The sequence below is a fragment of the Lactuca serriola genome, chromosome 8 (assembly GCF_051521515.1).
Source record: "Lactuca serriola cultivar US96UC23 chromosome 8, Lser_US96UC23_V15, whole genome shotgun sequence".
Lineage (NCBI taxonomy): Eukaryota > Viridiplantae > Streptophyta > Magnoliopsida > Asterales > Asteraceae > Lactuca > Lactuca serriola.
The window spans coordinates 176124585-176141096 of NC_136415.1; the positions used below are offsets into that span (position 1 = coordinate 176124585).

The following is a 16512-nucleotide window of genomic DNA, read 5'->3' on the forward strand; positions in this document are numbered from 1 at the left end:
CATTTGCAACATTTCCCCCGGGACGGGACTAGTCAACGTGGGTAGCTGGTGTAATGCCTCCTTGATTTTCTGGAGCGCTACTTCTGCTTCATTCATCCACTGAAAGTTGCTCTTTTCAATGCAGCCTTTTAACGTGTGAAATAATGGCATGACCTTGTCAGCGGATTTTGAGATGAACCTGCTCAGAGCTGTAAGCTTCCCGTTTAGGCCCTGCATGTCCCTGAGGGTGCCTAGGGTTGGCGTTTCAATAAACTCGTCCACCTTGGTCGGGCTGGGCTGGATGCCCTGCCTAGTGACATAGTACCCCAAGAACAACCCCTCTTCCACCCTAAACGTGCATTTAGTTGGGTTTAGCTTCATCTTTACCTTCTCTAGGGTTTGGAACATCTCTTCGATGTCTTGTAACATCTTGTCTTCATGCGGACTCTTGATCACCATATCGTCCACATATACCTCAATGTTTCTCCCAATTTGTTTGGCAAAGATCGAGTCAATTAGGCGCTAGTATGTAGCCTCCACATTCTTTAGACCAAAAGGCATCTTAGTGTAACAGAAAGTGTCGTGTTCCGTATAAAAAGCCGTTTTCTCCTCGTCCTCTTTGCTCATCAAGATCTAGTGATACCCCTTATATGCATCTAAGAAACACTTCAGCTTGAATCCTTGCAACGACTCTACCTTTTGGTCAATTTTTGGTAGGGGTAGAAATCTGTAGGGCATGCTTTTTTTTAGTCGGAAAAGTCTATGCACATTCGCCATGACCCATCTTGCTTGCGAACCATAACTGGGTTGGCAATCCACGTCGAGAATATCGCTTCTCTTACTATTCCAGCTTCTGCTAGTTTGGCCACCTCGGCGTTGATTGCCCTATTACGGTCCCCACCCTAGACCCTCTTCTTTTGCTTAACCTCCTTTACTCCTGGTTTAATTACAAGCTTGTGCTCAATGACTTTCCTTTCTACCCCCACCATGTCTGTGGGGGTCCATGCAAACACGTGTTTATACCGCTTGAGCAGGTCGACCAACGCTCTTCTCACGTGACTTGGGAGGTCACATCCAATACTGACCGGTTGGTTAGGGTGTTCCTTGTTGATCACCTCCTTTCCCTTTGCGAGGTCGCGTCTCAGCTTCTTGGCCTCTTTAGTTATCTCCGTTGGTTTCATAATTGCAAAGCATTGCAATTCTCTCGATGAAGTGGCCAGTACTGTGGCTGCACCCCTTGGAGTGTCGAACTTCATGACTCCATGCATGGTTGATGGAACCGCCCCTAGCTTTAAAAGAGCTGCTATCCCTAGAATAATATTGTGTTCTACCGCATGCCGAATGAACACAAAGTCGATCAGGGCAGTTTTCTTTTGCTGCTTATCGTGGCTGGTTACGGTCAAGGGAAGGTGAATTGTGCCTAGCGGCCATAGGCTATGGCCGGTGAACCCGACCAGCCTCCCCGTCGTGGGCTGCAGGTTGTCCTTCCAGCGATCTGGGAGGAGCCAAAAACAGTGCTCATAAATGATGTCCACCGAACTTCCCGTGTCCACATAGACCTTGTGTATGGTTACATCCCTGATGGAGGCTTGGGTCACTAGTGGGTCGTTGCCTCTCCATCCCTCCAGGCGAGCGTCTTGAACGGAGAATGTGAGCGTGAGCATCGGGGTTCTGGTGGTCCCCTGTTCCGTCTGTTGTTCTCCCCTGCTTCTCTTCCGTATCATGAATATCTCCTTGGTTGGACCCCTTCGCAAGGTGTGTTTTTAGCGTTTTCAGCATCAAACTTGGCATGTAAGCTTCGTGCTATTTCCACCAAGTCCCCTTTAAGCTGCTTCTCCTCCATTTCTTTTTTTAACACCGAACAATTAGCTGTGTCATGCGTCTTACTTTTGTGGTACTCGCAGTACCGGTTCTTTGGTGACATGGCTAGTTGTTGCTTCTCTAACACCGTGTACACCTCCGGGCAGTGGCCACACCTGTCATCCTTAGCAAACGGTCAGAACCGAGCTTGTGGTCTTCTTGCCTGGCCGTAGTGCCTACTTCCCCCTCGAAAGTCCGTGTGACCCGGGTTGTGGTGTCTGGCAGTCATTGCATTCAGGTAGGCCTGTTTTGCTGCTTCGCCATCTTCCTGTCGCAAATATTGCTCCACCCTTTCCTTCAATTCGGCCCGTGTTAGGGGCTTCTTTCCCATGAGTTTCTGCGATAAAGGGCCTGGAAAAAGCCCCCATGTGAAGGCGCCGGCTATGAGCCCCTCATCATGCCCCGACACGTCTAATGTGGCGTTTATGAATCTTATGAAGTATTCCCGTACAGTTTCACCCTCCTTTTTCTTACAACCTATGATTGAATGAGAGTCTCCCTTGTACTTGCGCAATTGCATGAAGTTGGTAAGGAAAAGGTACTTAAGCTGGGCAAAATTAGAGATGCTTCCTGGTCGTAGCGTCTTGAACCACGTGTCGGCGTTGCTGTTGAGTGTAGTCGGGAAGTATGTGCACCAAAACCTCTCATCGAGCTTTAATGATGTCATGGTCCATTCATATGTGTCGATGTGGCTATCTGGGTCAGTGGTTCCGCTATATGTTTTGAGCGTCGGTAGTTTGGCCGTGTTTGGTATTTCGTAGTCCAACAGTTCTTTGACAAATGGAGACGTCACACTACGGGAAAGGCATTCATGGCCAGGGATGGTGGACGATCCCGGCTGCTGATATTGTGTGTTTATGCCATACGGTGGCGGCGTGTGATAGCCAGGGCTTGGTCCGTAAAAGGGGTACGGCTGGAATGGTAGTTGGAGGGAGTAACTGGAGGGGAAAGGGTGCATAGGGGTTATAGGGCTAACCGTTGTCGTCTGTTGTAAGTTATTGTTGGCGGCTATGGTTGGTCCGGTCCATGTGCCGGTTAGTGAATAGACAGGTGGTGTATGGGCTATCATGGTTTGCGCCAATGGTGGCACTGAAAGCATTGAACTTTGTCCGCTTGTTGCCTGGTACGACGGTGGGATGTTGAAAACGTGGCTTAGTGGAAGCATCGTTGAGTGAACCAGTTGTGTTTGTTGCGATGACGACAAGAAGAACGGTGGCATCTGAAAAGACGTTGTCGGAAATGGCCCCCCCCCGGAGTTGTTCTTGGCTGGTGAACTGGCGGTTGTGGGGCACCTTCAGTGGTTACCGTTGAGCTTCCTTCGCCTGTAGCGGCCCTGTTGACCACTGTATGCGGCCATGTTTCGTCCAACACTGCCATGGGACGTATGGGACTAGCTTGTTGTCCCTCACTGACGGTAATGGTCTGATCCTCCTGCTTGTCTCCTGACCGTATCTTTTGTCTTGGAGTTGGGAGCGTCTCTTGGCGGGTGCGAGCCTTTCGCCTATGCGTTTCGCTCTCGAGGGCGCCAGCGGACGCTAAGCTTGTTGGGCTGGTTGGAGTGCGTGAGCCTTTCGTCTGTGCCTTCCACTCCTGGAGGTTCCAGCGGACGCTAAGCCCGCTGGGCTGGGCCCGGTCGACGTGTCCGGCTCGTGCTGCCCTAGGCACGTCATCACCCAACATCATTGGAAATAATGTATCCAAACTTTGCAAAAAACAAATGAACTTAAAAGTATGCAGGAAGGCAGTTCCCAGGGACTTCATCAATATGTTCTATGAAAATTTATTTGAAGTTTGTGATTTTCCATATTCAAACAAGCAATATTATCATCAGCAAAGAAATTCAAAAAACATACACATCCCCTTTCTTCAATAGTCCATCAAATGTCCTAATTAGTTTCTTTTTTTTATAGCAACAGAATTACGATTTTCCTTACATTATCATACAAACAAACGAATTATAAAAAAAATAAACAAATACAAACAAAAGCAATAAAACTTAACTATGACAAATTGATACTTTCTGCTCCATTAAAACCATATCAATGCTGTTTAATTCAGATGACTTCATGTAGACATGTTGCTTTCATAAACGAACAACACGTCCTTTGAACTTTCAGCGGTCGGAATAAATGTTTACTTGACTAATAAAATAATATTGTGAACTTATCTCAATTATTATAACATTTCAAACAACGATATACAATTGGTAGACCATATTACACGTTTATACGCACAACAAACACCATGTTACATATGAAATTAATAATGAGGCACTAAATAAACCAACCGATATAATGTAGCTTGAAGGCACAACTAATTGGATGACGACTGAAAAGCCATAAACCCTACCCAAAATATGAAAAGTTGTCATTTATAAATACCTAAAGCTAAACCGTAATCATAGTCAACTGAAAAGACATCCATATTTGAATGCCACATAAAAAATAAAGTCATTTTAGAGACAATTATATAGTATAATATATATATATATATATATATATATATATATATATATATATATATGTATGTATGTATGTATGTAACGATCGACTTTCGAGGTATTGATTAATTAATTCTCCTTAATTTATGGTTGGGCCAAGTATAGATAAAAAGGACTTTTGGATTGGACTTAAGCATTTGGGCCAACGATTTGGGCAGCCTATAAGACGTACGTTGGGCGTAGCCTGGGTGTACGTGGGGTGTAGTGGCCTGCATCGGATTCGGGGGACGCGCACACGTACGCTCAACGTACGTGAGCATATAGAAAACCCTAATTTTTAGGGTTTAAGTCATATAAATACCCCATTATAGCCACACCCCTGCTTCTTACTAGTCCCCTCACCCTCAGAAAACCCTTATTACGCCCCATACTCCATTGTTATGTGTGTTTGACCCTTGTGAGCTCATTTTGGTGAAGGAAAGCTTTAGAGAAGAAAAGGAGAGGTTGGAGGAGAAACCTTTGAGTGCCTTGAGCTCAAAGATCTAGATTAAGCTCATCATTTGGCATCTAGAGGAGGTATAAAGCTCTTAACTTTCTTCCTCAAAGTCTAGATCTAAGGTTTTGGAAGTTTTCGACCTCTTTAGGTCCAAAGTTTAGATCTTGTTCATGCAACTTCGAATTTGAGCTTAGGGTTGCCACCCTTGAGGCTCAATGAGTTCCTTTATCTGTAAAGTTACATGCTTTGAGGCCATTTTGAGGCCATGCATAATATCAAGCCACTTCTATGGAGTTAGTTGTAATTACTCCATGTTTGGGCTCATTTGGTGGGTTGCAAGCCACCAAGTGATCGACTTTATGGATTTGAATGATGAAAGGGACTTGGATCTGCAGTTGTAGCTTCTGAGACTGAGTATTAAGTGCTTAAGGTGGAAAGGAGCTTAACAGGGTAGTATAATGGGCGTACCAGCCAGTACGCTCAGCGTATAAGCCATGCAGCAGGTACGCGCTGTGTATAGATGAGTACGCCCCGCGTACTCATTAGAATTAGGCCTTTGCATTTTGGGCCTTGGATTGGGCAAATGGTTGGACTTGTCAACTATTGGGCATCAGCAAGTTCATCAGAAGTCAGATTTTGGACCAATGACATGTTTGGGCTTATGTAGGTCCCATATGAGGAGTTAGGCCCAATTTAGAAAATCGAGCCATTAGCGGGCCTTTAGTGGGCCATTGGTGGACTTAGGTGGATGAATTGGTTTTGGTCTTAGAAGGGAGTCCAAAGTTAGAGCAGGGGTAATTTGGTCAATTTATCCTTGGTAGTATCCTCAATGTTCTCACTATGTATTATTGTATAGAGTTGGCCCGGGAGATGTGGGAGCATTAAGCGGAGATTACCTCACTCGAGTTTTCAGTAGCCGGATTGAGAGGTGAGTTTTCCTCTAGTAGGAACGGGTCTACGGCCACAATGTCGGCCCATTTAGATGATAGTAGTTTCGGACTTCGATTCGATGTCGGGGTTAGCCCGATGCAGTCTATATGTTTCCGGACTTCGGTCCGATGCCGGGGAGGTCCCGAGAAGTAGTTATGTATGCTTGATGTCTTTGTGATTCGTGCATGTTTATGTGTTATGTGTTATATGTTCCGGGGAGAGCCCGATGTCGGGGTAAGCCCGGTGTATGTTATGCTAGTCATGTGTTATATGTGCTACGTTCCGGACTTCGGTCCGATGTCGGGCCAAGCCCGATGCAGTTTATGCGATTATGTTATGTGTTTATGATATATGATATGTTATGTATGTGCCATGGTGAGCCCGATGCGGTCAGATGTCGGGGTGGGCCCGATGCTGGACAGGAGTCCAATGTCATGTAAGCCGATGTCGGGATTTGTTCCGATGCAGTGAGAGTAGTCTCAGAGTTATATTTATTTATGTTATGATTGTGTATGGTATGTGGTAGTATGGGGAGACTCGCTAAGCTTCATGCTTACAGTTTCAGTTTTGGTTTCAAGTGCTTCCGGTAGCAAGGGGAAGAGCTCAGGATGATCGCATGGCACACACCACCGTCATTAGCCTGGAATTTTCACTCTAATATTTTAGTATATGTTTTATCCAGTGAATTTTGTTATGATGATTGAGATACATGATACATGATTTTCTATTTTCACTCTGTTTGGATATGGGTTTTATAACAATATAAACGAAAATTTTTGGGTCGTGTTTTATGGATGTTACAATATATATATATATATATATATATATATATATATATATATATATATATATATATATATATATATATATATATATATATCCTCCTATATTTTATTCATACTATCCTCCTACCTACATTAAATGGTGACAAGTAGACAAAAATATTATCAGTTTCATTAAATTTGTCATTAAATATGACATATGTCAACATTTGATATGGTAGGAAGATAAGTAGGAATAAAATGTAAGAAGATATTTAATTTCTCATATATCTACCCTAATAAATAATAATGGTTTTGCCACATGTCTTTTTCTCATTCAATTGGTCACATGTCATTTTGTCATAATTTTGAGATATATTTATTTTCCACTTGTCATTTACTTTATTTTTCATTTCCAATATATCATTAGTTTAGTTTCGATAAATTAAACTTACCATAATGACTATTAATTTTAAATTTTAAATTTTCAATTTCAATTTCAATTTCAATTTTCAAACAAATTTACAGTTTAAACCTTTGTGTTTAACATTTTGTTATAATTAACCCGTTTAATAGATGAGTCTAATAATTAAACATATAATTTTAATTAATTTATTTTTTGCATGTATTTTTTCTCATAATTTTCAAATTCAAATAAACTTTCCATTTTATTGTTCTTATTTAACATTTTGTTTTAATCAACCCGTATAATATACGAGTCTTACAACTAATTATATAGATTCACACAATTTTGTGATATAAACTAGACTTTTTCTTACGACTACTTAGCCAAAAATTATCTTAAATTTTCCTTTAATAAATGAAATTTTTTTGTCACATGTTACATTGTCATTGATTTGGCCATATGTCATTTTGTGGTTATTTTCAATTAAATTCTTTTCACATGTCATTTTATGGTTTTTTTCCATTTTATTAAATCTCACATAATATTTAAATATAATAATTGCAATAAATGTAATAATAAATACATATCAATTTCAATAATTGACTTTCCTTGTAATTTTAATATTTCTAAATTAAAAATTCATTAGTTTTCTTTGTTTATTTATCTAAATTATTTGTTTAAATTTAAAAGAGAAAAAAAAAACACTTTAATTTTAATAATTCAATATTTTTCTAATTTTTCTTATAAATTCAAACTCTCAAATGTTTAGAATTTTCATACTTTTTTTAAATGAACTCATATAATATATGAGTCTTACACCTATATATATATATATATATATATATATATATATATATATATATATATATATATATATATATATATATATATATATATATATATATATATATATATATATATAAGGAAAGGTTACAAGGAAAACAAAAAAAAAACCCTAAAAATCATAAAAATGCATAAAAAAAATACTTAGAGATCACAAATCTTTTTTTTTCGATTTTATATTCTTAAAAATCGCAGGTTTTTTTTATAAATTTGCTGAAAAAAATTAAAAAATCGATTATATATATATATATATATATATATATATATATATATATATTATTTTTTGGTTTTTTTCAAAAAAAAAATCAGCGAAATTATATAAAAAAATTACTATTTTTAAGAATATAAAGTCAAAAAAAAAAAGTTATGATATGTATTTTTATGATTTTTAGAGTTTTTTTTTGTTTTCCATATATATATATATATATATATATATATATATATATATATATATATATATATATATATATATATATATATATATATATATATATATATATATATATATATATATATGCACAATTTTGTGATATAACCTAAAAATGTGGTTATTACCTATTATTATTATGTTTTTAAAATTTAGTCATTCATGGAGGTTGATGCGGCTTCCTTTCCTATTTTCCCTCGAGATGCGGGCGGAGACAGTTTCTTCATCTTGATTTTCCTTTTTTTCACCCATTCTTACTTTTCCTTTTCTCATTCATATCCCTCGATTTTCAAGTTTACTAAACCCCCCCTTCTACATGCAAACTTTATTTGGGTCGGATACATATGACAAGAGAAATAAATGAACTGAAGGGCTGCTTTTAACTATCACGTATAATTTAGGGGCTTTCTGATACTTTTGAGATCACACTCGAAGGTTCTGGAGAAACTATATATAGACCAGTTTGATCATCTGATGGGGAGTGCCTGAATTAAGCTCTCATAGAAACCAGAGACAGAGATCGTGAGAAGGAGATGGGAAGCAAAGAGGTTTCATGGAAGTTGGCCGATCACCCGAAGCTGCCGAAGGGAAGGTTGGTGGCGGTGGTGGTTTTAGATGGTTGGGGTGATGCTTCTCCCGGAAAATACAACTGCATCCATGTCGCCGAAACACCTACCATGGATTCTCTGAAAAACGTACCTTTTTTTTTTCCTTCGATTATTCTCATACATTCTAACATCTATATTTACGATCTATCTATATCGATTTTTGTATTCGTTAGTCGATTCCGGAAAACCTTTTGTTAGCTGCGTGTTAGAATTATTGTCGATCAATCCAATTTAAAATTGATTGATTTTTAGATTTTGTATCGGAATCGCAACCTGATCAAAACAATGGTTCTAAAATCAAGTCGAATTAACGAGTATAACCTCGAAAGTGTAACAAAACTATCATTAATTTAGGAATTCTTGATGCTGTTTTACAACAGTTTTTTTGTAAATTTCACTCGAAGTATCTGTCGTAATTCTTCTTCGATTGATCTGTAACCTATTGGGATTCAAAAGGTTAAACTTTATTGAACCTACAATCTATTAAATTTCATAAATAATTACTATATCGAAGACATTTATTAAACTCTAAAGTGTGTTTTCTTTATAGACTGCCCCTGATAAATGGAGACTGGTGAGGGCTCATGGTACTGCTGTTGGGCTTCCCACAGAGGATGACATGGGAAACAGTGAAGTAGGACATAATGCTCTTGGTGCTGGGAGAATCTATGCTCAAGGGTGATGATTTCCTTCATCTTCTTTAATACTCATATCTTTTAATCACATAATTGTAAACATAACATAACAAATAACATCTCATATATCTGTTTTGCAGTGCAAAACTTGTTGATCTTGCCCTTGCATCAGGAAAAATATACGATGATGAAGGTTTCAAATACATTAAGGAATCTTTTGCAAATAACACCTTACACCTCATTGGATTAATGAGTGATGGAGGTGTCCACTCTCGACTTGATCAGTTACAGGTATACATAGGGTTGAAAAACAATGTAACATGATTCAATGATTTACCTTCATCTCACATAAGATTGATCTTTTTTCAAAGATTATCATGTATACATGTATGTTATTGGATTGCAGTTGTTGCTAAAAGGTGCTAGTGAGCGTGGGGCCAAGAAGATAAGACTCCATGTTCTTACTGATGGTAGGGATGTTTTGGATGGAACAAGTGTCACCCATGCTGAAACCCTAGAAAAGGATCTCTCAGATTTGCGTGCTAAAGGCATTGATGCACAAATTGCTTCTGGTGGTGGACGCATGTATGTCACTATGGATCGTTATGAGGTAACAACGATTCATTGAATTGAAATCTTTATACTGTGTTTGACATGTATTGGACTGAGACTGATTACTGATATCAGAATCATTACATTTCTTACATTCTTTTTGAAGAATGATTGGCAAGTTGTGAAACGTGGTTGGGATGCTCAAGTTCTTGGTGAGGCCCCACACAAGTTCAAGAATGCAGTTGAGGCGATAAAGAAACTAAGGGAAGCTCCAAATGCTAATGACCAGTATTTACCACCATTTGTGATTGTTGATGAGGGTGGGAAGGCGGTGGGTCCCATTGTGGATGGTGATGCGGTTGTGACAGTTAACTTTCGAGCTGATCGTATGACAATGCTTGCTCAAGCTCTTGAATATGAAAAGTTTGATAAGTTTGATAGAGTCCGCTTCCCCAAAATTAGGTATGCAGGTATGCTTCAGTATGATGGAGAGTTGAAACTTCCAAGTCATTATCTTGTATCACCTCCATTGATTGAGAGGACTTCCGGTGAATATTTGGTCAACAATGGTATCCGCACTTTCGCCTGCAGGTGATTCTGATTCCTTTTCTTTATTTAAAAAAAAGAAAAAAAGAAATACGCATAATAGAATTGAGAAGTGTCGTTTTTTTTTTGACAATAGCGAAACGGTGAAGTTTGGTCATGTTACTTTCTTCTGGAATGGAAATCGTTCGGGATGTTTCAATTCTGAGAAGGAAGAATATGTGGAAATTCCAAGTGATTCTGGAATTACATTTAATGAGAAACCAAAGATGAAGGCTTTTGAGATTGGTGAGAAAGCGCGTGATGCTATCCTAAGTGGAAAGTTTGACCAGGTAAATAAATCGTTTTCTCCCTTTATGCGGGCCCCACATGACAAGACAGAACAGGTTGTACTGGAACTGATGTTAATGGGAAAAAAATTTAAAATGCGGTTAAATTTAGGTACGAGTGAATATACCAAATGGTGATATGGTTGGGCATACGGGCGATGTGGACGCCACAATTGTCGCTTGCAAGGCTGCGGATGAGGCTGTTAAGGTATGTTAAGTGTCACGTAAATTTTTAAATACATTTATAATTCTTGTTTTTATATTTTAAATTATGATATACGGAAATAAATAAATATATTTTGACAGACGATACTTGATGCGGTGGAGAAAGTGGGTGGCATATATGTCGTGACTGCAGATCATGGAAACGCAGAGGATATGGTGAAACGTGATAAGAAAGGGGAGCCTATAGTTGGCAAGGATGGAAAAGTCCAAATCCTAACCTCACACACTCTTCAGCCTGTAAGCAATAAAAATATGACGCATACTTTTTTACTTTTACATCACATCTTTACTTTTTTGGGTTGGACAAGAAAAGAAAAAGTAGAGTTTTGTTCTATTCACATTAGTTACAATTACAGTTCAAACACAGTACAAGACTGTCATGTTATGTTGTGTGCAGGTGCCGGTTGCGATAGGAGGACCAGGGTTAGCGAGTGGTGTGAAGTTCCGTAAGGATGTTCCAAATGGTGGGCTAGCGAATGTGGCGGCAACGGTTATGAATTTGCATGGGTTTGTGGCTCCTGATGACTATGAGACCACACTTATTGAAGTTGCTTAATTTGTTAATTAATTAACACTTGAGATTATCATGAGTTTTGGCTTCATTTTTGCCAGTTTAGGGTGAGTTGAGGTTGACTCTTGATGCTCAAATAATGTCTTGTCTTTTTTAGAATTGAATGAGTTGGGTTTAAGTAAAAAAGCTACCAACTTAATTTGGTTACAAGAGTTGGATCATGCTAGATAAAATTATATTCATGGAATGGTTATCGAGAAAATAGTGAAACAATCCCCAAATTCTACAAAATTTTCAATCATGCTGATGTAGTTCTCGGTAAAATATAAGATCATCGACGTAAAGACGTACATAAAGAAATTTACTTTTATCTTCTTTGAAGTGGAGTATGCTCATATGGACATCTTTTTAAAATTATCCTTCATAAAGCAAGCATCTATTTGCTCTTTGTCAGACTAATCGAGCATTGTGTTTCTTGACATCTCTCTTTTCATTTAGAGTAAGACCTCATGAGTTCTCTCAAAATGTATGCTATCTAACATATTTAACATTTAACATCAACTATAAGTATAAAATTAAGATACATTGATTTTTATAGATGTCCCTAATTTATTATGAAACCTAACTCGAATATACTACCAAATTGAGATGTATGAGTTATAACTTCTAATTTGAGATTCAAAATCACCAAAAGAATCAAATAATTCAACCGGGATTGTGAAGAGACCCTAACGCTTGCTCTTGTACATTCTCATGCTTTTGTTTCAAATTACAAAGCAATGGTAATAAGAATATTACCATTGTTTCATTTTGTTTTGGGTTTAATCACCATACGATCTTTAGCAATTTTTATAATTTTCTTATCATTCACATTGACACGAATCCCAGTATTTAGTTCTTAGCCACAAAACAGAAACCGAAAGCTTCACATATATCTCTATTATCTCAAAGATCAAACACACAAATTAACCTATATCATATATCATATATATATTTATATACTTAGAACATTCATATTCATAACTACTAACATATGTAATTATTCTCCACAACACAACACGGCCTATTATTATTTATATCAGTTAGACCAAACATGAACCAAACCATTACTATTTCCTGTATAGATTTCATTGCGATCTTCATCAAAGTAAAGGGCAGTTATGTCCTCAAGTGCCTCTTCAACCATATTCACTTCAATTTGCCTTGACCTTGAACTTGAGCTTCCCTCTTCTTCCTTTGATGAAATTGCATTGCTTGAGTTTATTTTTGCTATGCATTTTCCAGTCCATATGTTGCTTATATTAATAGAACCAGCTGCAATGCAACCAATCCCATTAAGAACCATTACATTGTGACACGCAATAAATAGCAATTGGGAAATGAAAAGGGCATAAAAGTAAATTCACCTCTTCGATCAGTGAATTGCTGGTTATCAGCCGCCTTGCAGAAAGAAACAATGAGATCTTGATCACTAGTTATATAGATGTTGTTAGTATTACAGTCTGGATGTGATAAGACATGGTCTTCAAAAGATGTAACAAGTTCCCCTCTAAAGTTCCACACAGAAACCGTTTGATTTCTAAAGGTTAGAAACAGCTGATTCTCATATAGAAATATAAATGCAGATGGAGTCATAAACTCTGTGCTTCCAACCTCTTTCACCTCCGTATTCCTCACCTACAATCCAAGATGAATGATGTTTTAGATAAATTGGAAGAAATGAAAGGAACATGAACATTTAGTAACATTCAACATTTAACATACATCAAGAATTTGAAGATTCTCATTGTCTTGTTTAACAAGAAGCTTTTCATTGAATTGTTCAATAAAATCAACTTTCTTGTTTCGATGAAGTAAATGATTGAAGTCTTTTAAAACTGTGCCATCTTCTATGGATAAGATCTTCAAAGGAACATGGCTTTGACCCCGACTGAAAATTAGTAACATGATTCCAGGGCTGTTTCATAAAATGAATCAAAGGGTTTATTTATTATTTAATATTTAATATTTATACAAAAAAAAAAAAAAAAAAAAAAAAAAAGTTTACCTGATTTTGATTTCTTCCACATGTTTATCGGCTATGGAGTATAAGAGAGTGTAGTTCTTCAGGTCAAATACCTTGTATATACTAAAGTCAAAACAATATGTTATCATGTAGGGGACAAAAATTGCAAGTTTGTGTAAAAGACATGAATGCCCTCCTCTTTAAGGTAAGGAAAGATACCTATCTTGTGCAGAGTAGGTAAGAACCTTTTCATTTACATCATCAAACTCCACAAATCCAGGCCACTTTAAAGATTCGGTTTCAAAAAGAGGAAACCCTTCATCAGGTTTCCCTCTTTGTATGTATCTATCATAGAAAAGGAAAACAAATATTCAATTAATTAGATTTTCTATTTTTTTTCAAGTAAATTACATGTACATAAAACGCTGCATTTCCCTAGACAAGCTTCTAGGTCTCTTTTTGTCCCACTCAAATTAATCCTTGGGACAAAAAGCTGCAGCTTTTTGGTGGAACAAAAAGCTGCAGTTTTTGGACAAGAAGCTGCAGCTTTTGGGTGGAGAAAAGCTGCAGCTTTTGAGTGGAACAAAAAGTTGCAGCTTTTGTCCAGAAAACTGTAGTTTTTGGACAAAAAACTGCAGTTTTTGGGTGGAGAAAAGCTGCAGTTTTTGGATGGAGAAAAGCTGCAGCTTTTTAGTGGAACAAAAAGCTGCATTTTTTTGGATAAAAAACTGCAGCTTTTGGGTGGAACAAAATGCTGCAGCTTTTGGGTGGAAACAAAATGCTGCAGTTTTTGGAAAAGTGTGACATTTGTCGCACTAGGGACAAGTTTCTAGGGCTATTTTTGTCCAATTGACAAAAAAGCTGCAACTTTTGTCCAACTACATTAGTCTAAGCCTGTCATGTTGTGTCATGTCCTGTGTAACAAATAGGGGGAAAGGAAGATATATAAAAGAAATGAGTAGATATACGCACTCTATTCTTATTGATCTGCATTTTAGTGAACTGAAGTTATCGGAAGCATATACCGAAACTGTAATCAATGAATCATTATTTTTATTATAAAACAAGCTCCGGATGACTTCATCTGGATAGATATTCAAGAAACATATCCTCTTGTTTGTATCTGTATTTGGATTAAAAAAACAAGAAAATGTTATTCTTGCATACCCTTAAGTAGAAAGATAACAAGAAACTGTAGAGATTTAAAAATGTTTGTGTTTTGCATTACCTCTACTAAAAGCTGCACAAACACCAGAACTTGCAAGAGCAAAGACAATATCATGCACCACAACTATTTCAATGACTTTTGCTCTTTTCATCAACAATGGTAATACTAATGAACATTGGCCCACGGGATCATGGATATCGTATCTCTCCTGATATGGTATTAAAAAAAGTAAAGTAATTTATGTAATGTTTATTAACATATAGGGGAAATTTAGCAGGAAAAATGTAAATGTGTTGCATGTGATAATTATGATTTGTGTGGACATGAAAATCTCTTCATTTTTCTCTCACAAGCACACATGTATACATGTGTTAGTTATGTTCATCATTTTTATTCTTTAACTTTGATATAACGTGTGAGCACTGATAAGCTTTTTAATAGTTTGTAGCAAATAAATAATAATGAAAAAGAAATGGGACAACACATAGATGTGTTGGGTTGAAATGTAAAAATGAAGCTCTAGATATCATGCTTTATGTCATTGCTATATGACTGTTCAAATTTAAAGAAGATAAAAAGTTATTTTAACTTGAGTATATCTGAGAATTCTAATGTACAGTATTAGGAACTTAATTTCTTTAAACATTCATAGATTATTGATTAACAAATGAGAAGGGAAGAGGGTTGAAAAAAACAAGGAATAAAGCACATTTAAACCCTTAATAAGTAAGCAATTAAGCATCCACACTAAACTAAGCCCTAATTTTAGATCTATATTCAAATGCTCCCCTCAGATTGGAAGATAAATATCAAGATCCCCAATTTGGCAACAGAAACAAAACAGAAGCATCATATAAAGAAAATATTCATCTACAATGCTTAGGTTTGAACCATTCATTAGTCTCACATGTTTTGGTTCCAAGATCAGAAAAATCCCCTTCACAAATAAATAGACTAGAGAAGGAGCACATCATTAAGTATGGTAAAAACAAATGTTAAATCGCCTGAAAAGGCAAATAGATTAAGAACACGAAATCAAAGTTTATAATGTATTAATATCTAAATTAGGATTACGTTAGCATAATCAAGTGTTATTTTCCATAGCAAACAATCATCATACATCGCATCAACCCACAAGTTATATTGTCCAGATGATCATAGCCATTAGGGATTTCCGCATCCAACACGAAAGAAGAAAAGCGATTGACTACTTTTTAGTTATTTTATTATTTAAACGCATGACAAGGGAGCCCTAAAATTAGTGTCTGATCTCAAATTATATAGCTAACTCTTTAATTTTTGATAATTTTAGCTGCATAGTAGTGGAAACTAGCTGAATTGAAGAGAACTGAAGAAGAATACAGGGTAGGATGGGAAGGGGACTACCGTCAAGCGGAAGTTGCGAAAACGGTGGAGAGATTTGGTGATTGCAGAGGCACGATTGGGTTTAGAAGAAATCTCGCGTCTTTGAAGTTTTTTGACGCTGTTGTTGACCGACAGCGGGTTGCTCCAGCCATGCTTCTTTGTAGCAACCACTCTCCTCCGACCACCGCATAGCGGTGGAGGTCTATTCCCAGCTCTACCCGTGCTGCTAGCCATCGTAATTCTCCTATTTCTACTACCACCGCTACCACCAAACCCCTCCATATCCCTTCATTCAAATTTCACTAATTTAAAATTCAAGTCTTCAATTGAAATTCTAGCAGAAACAGTAGCAGCAGCTGCTGATTGCGACCTAATTGATGATAACGATGGGGGTGATCCTTTCGATCCTTTGGAATAACTCCACTGAAC

General features: G+C 37.3%; 3 protein-coding genes across 3 annotated transcripts; 1 reads left to right on the forward strand and 2 right to left on the reverse strand.

Moving 5' to 3' along the window:
• Positions 1 to 881: 881 nt before the first annotated feature.
• LOC145067633 (uncharacterized) lies at positions 882 to 1703 on the reverse strand. The gene has a single exon (XM_079014729.1). The coding sequence runs from the start codon at positions 1701 to 1703 to the stop codon at positions 882 to 884; it is 822 nt and encodes a 273-aa protein (XP_078870855.1).
• A 6900-nt stretch (positions 1704 to 8603) lies between these two features.
• On the forward strand, positions 8604 to 11755 carry LOC145069721 (2,3-bisphosphoglycerate-independent phosphoglycerate mutase-like). Its single transcript, XM_079016670.1, has 9 exons — positions 8604 to 8837; positions 9301 to 9428; positions 9526 to 9676; positions 9792 to 9995; positions 10104 to 10528; positions 10620 to 10812; positions 10922 to 11017; positions 11116 to 11271; positions 11432 to 11755. The coding sequence occupies exons 1-9, from the start codon at positions 8676 to 8678 to the stop codon at positions 11588 to 11590; spliced, it is 1674 nt and encodes a 557-aa protein (XP_078872796.1). The 5' UTR covers positions 8604 to 8675; the 3' UTR covers positions 11591 to 11755.
• Positions 11756 to 12499: 744 nt separating this feature from the next.
• LOC145067412 (uncharacterized) lies at positions 12500 to 16512 on the reverse strand. Its single transcript, XM_079014562.1, has 8 exons — positions 16105 to 16512; positions 14779 to 14926; positions 14523 to 14673; positions 13770 to 13895; positions 13593 to 13673; positions 13310 to 13502; positions 12952 to 13222; positions 12500 to 12859 (listed from the first exon to the last, which is right to left on the reverse strand). The coding sequence occupies exons 1-8, from the start codon at positions 16363 to 16365 to the stop codon at positions 12624 to 12626; spliced, it is 1467 nt and encodes a 488-aa protein (XP_078870688.1). The 5' UTR covers positions 16366 to 16512; the 3' UTR covers positions 12500 to 12623.

Coding starts and splice junctions, on each gene's coding strand:
- LOC145067633 (XM_079014729.1), bottom strand. CDS start 1,703: ATGATACGGAAGAGAAGCAGGGGAGAACAACAGACGGAACAGGGGACC.
- LOC145069721 (XM_079016670.1), top strand. CDS start 8,676: ATGGGAAGCAAAGAGGTTTCATGGAAGTTGGCCGATCACCCGAAGCTG. Junction 9,677..9,791: donor CTCGACTTGATCAGTTACAG/GTATACATAGGG, acceptor ATTGGATTGCAG/TTGTTGCTAAAAGGTGCTAG. Junction 10,529..10,619: donor ATCCGCACTTTCGCCTGCAG/GTGATTCTGATT, acceptor TTTTGACAATAG/CGAAACGGTGAAGTTTGGTC.
- LOC145067412 (XM_079014562.1), bottom strand. CDS start 16,365: ATGGAGGGGTTTGGTGGTAGCGGTGGTAGTAGAAATAGGAGAATTACG. Junction 14,674..14,778: donor TTGTGCAGCTTTTAGTAGAG/GTAATGCAAAAC, acceptor ATCCAAATACAG/ATACAAACAAGAGGATATGT. Junction 13,503..13,592: donor GTGGAAGAAATCAAAATCAG/GTAAACTTTTTT, acceptor TTTATGAAACAG/CCCTGGAATCATGTTACTAA.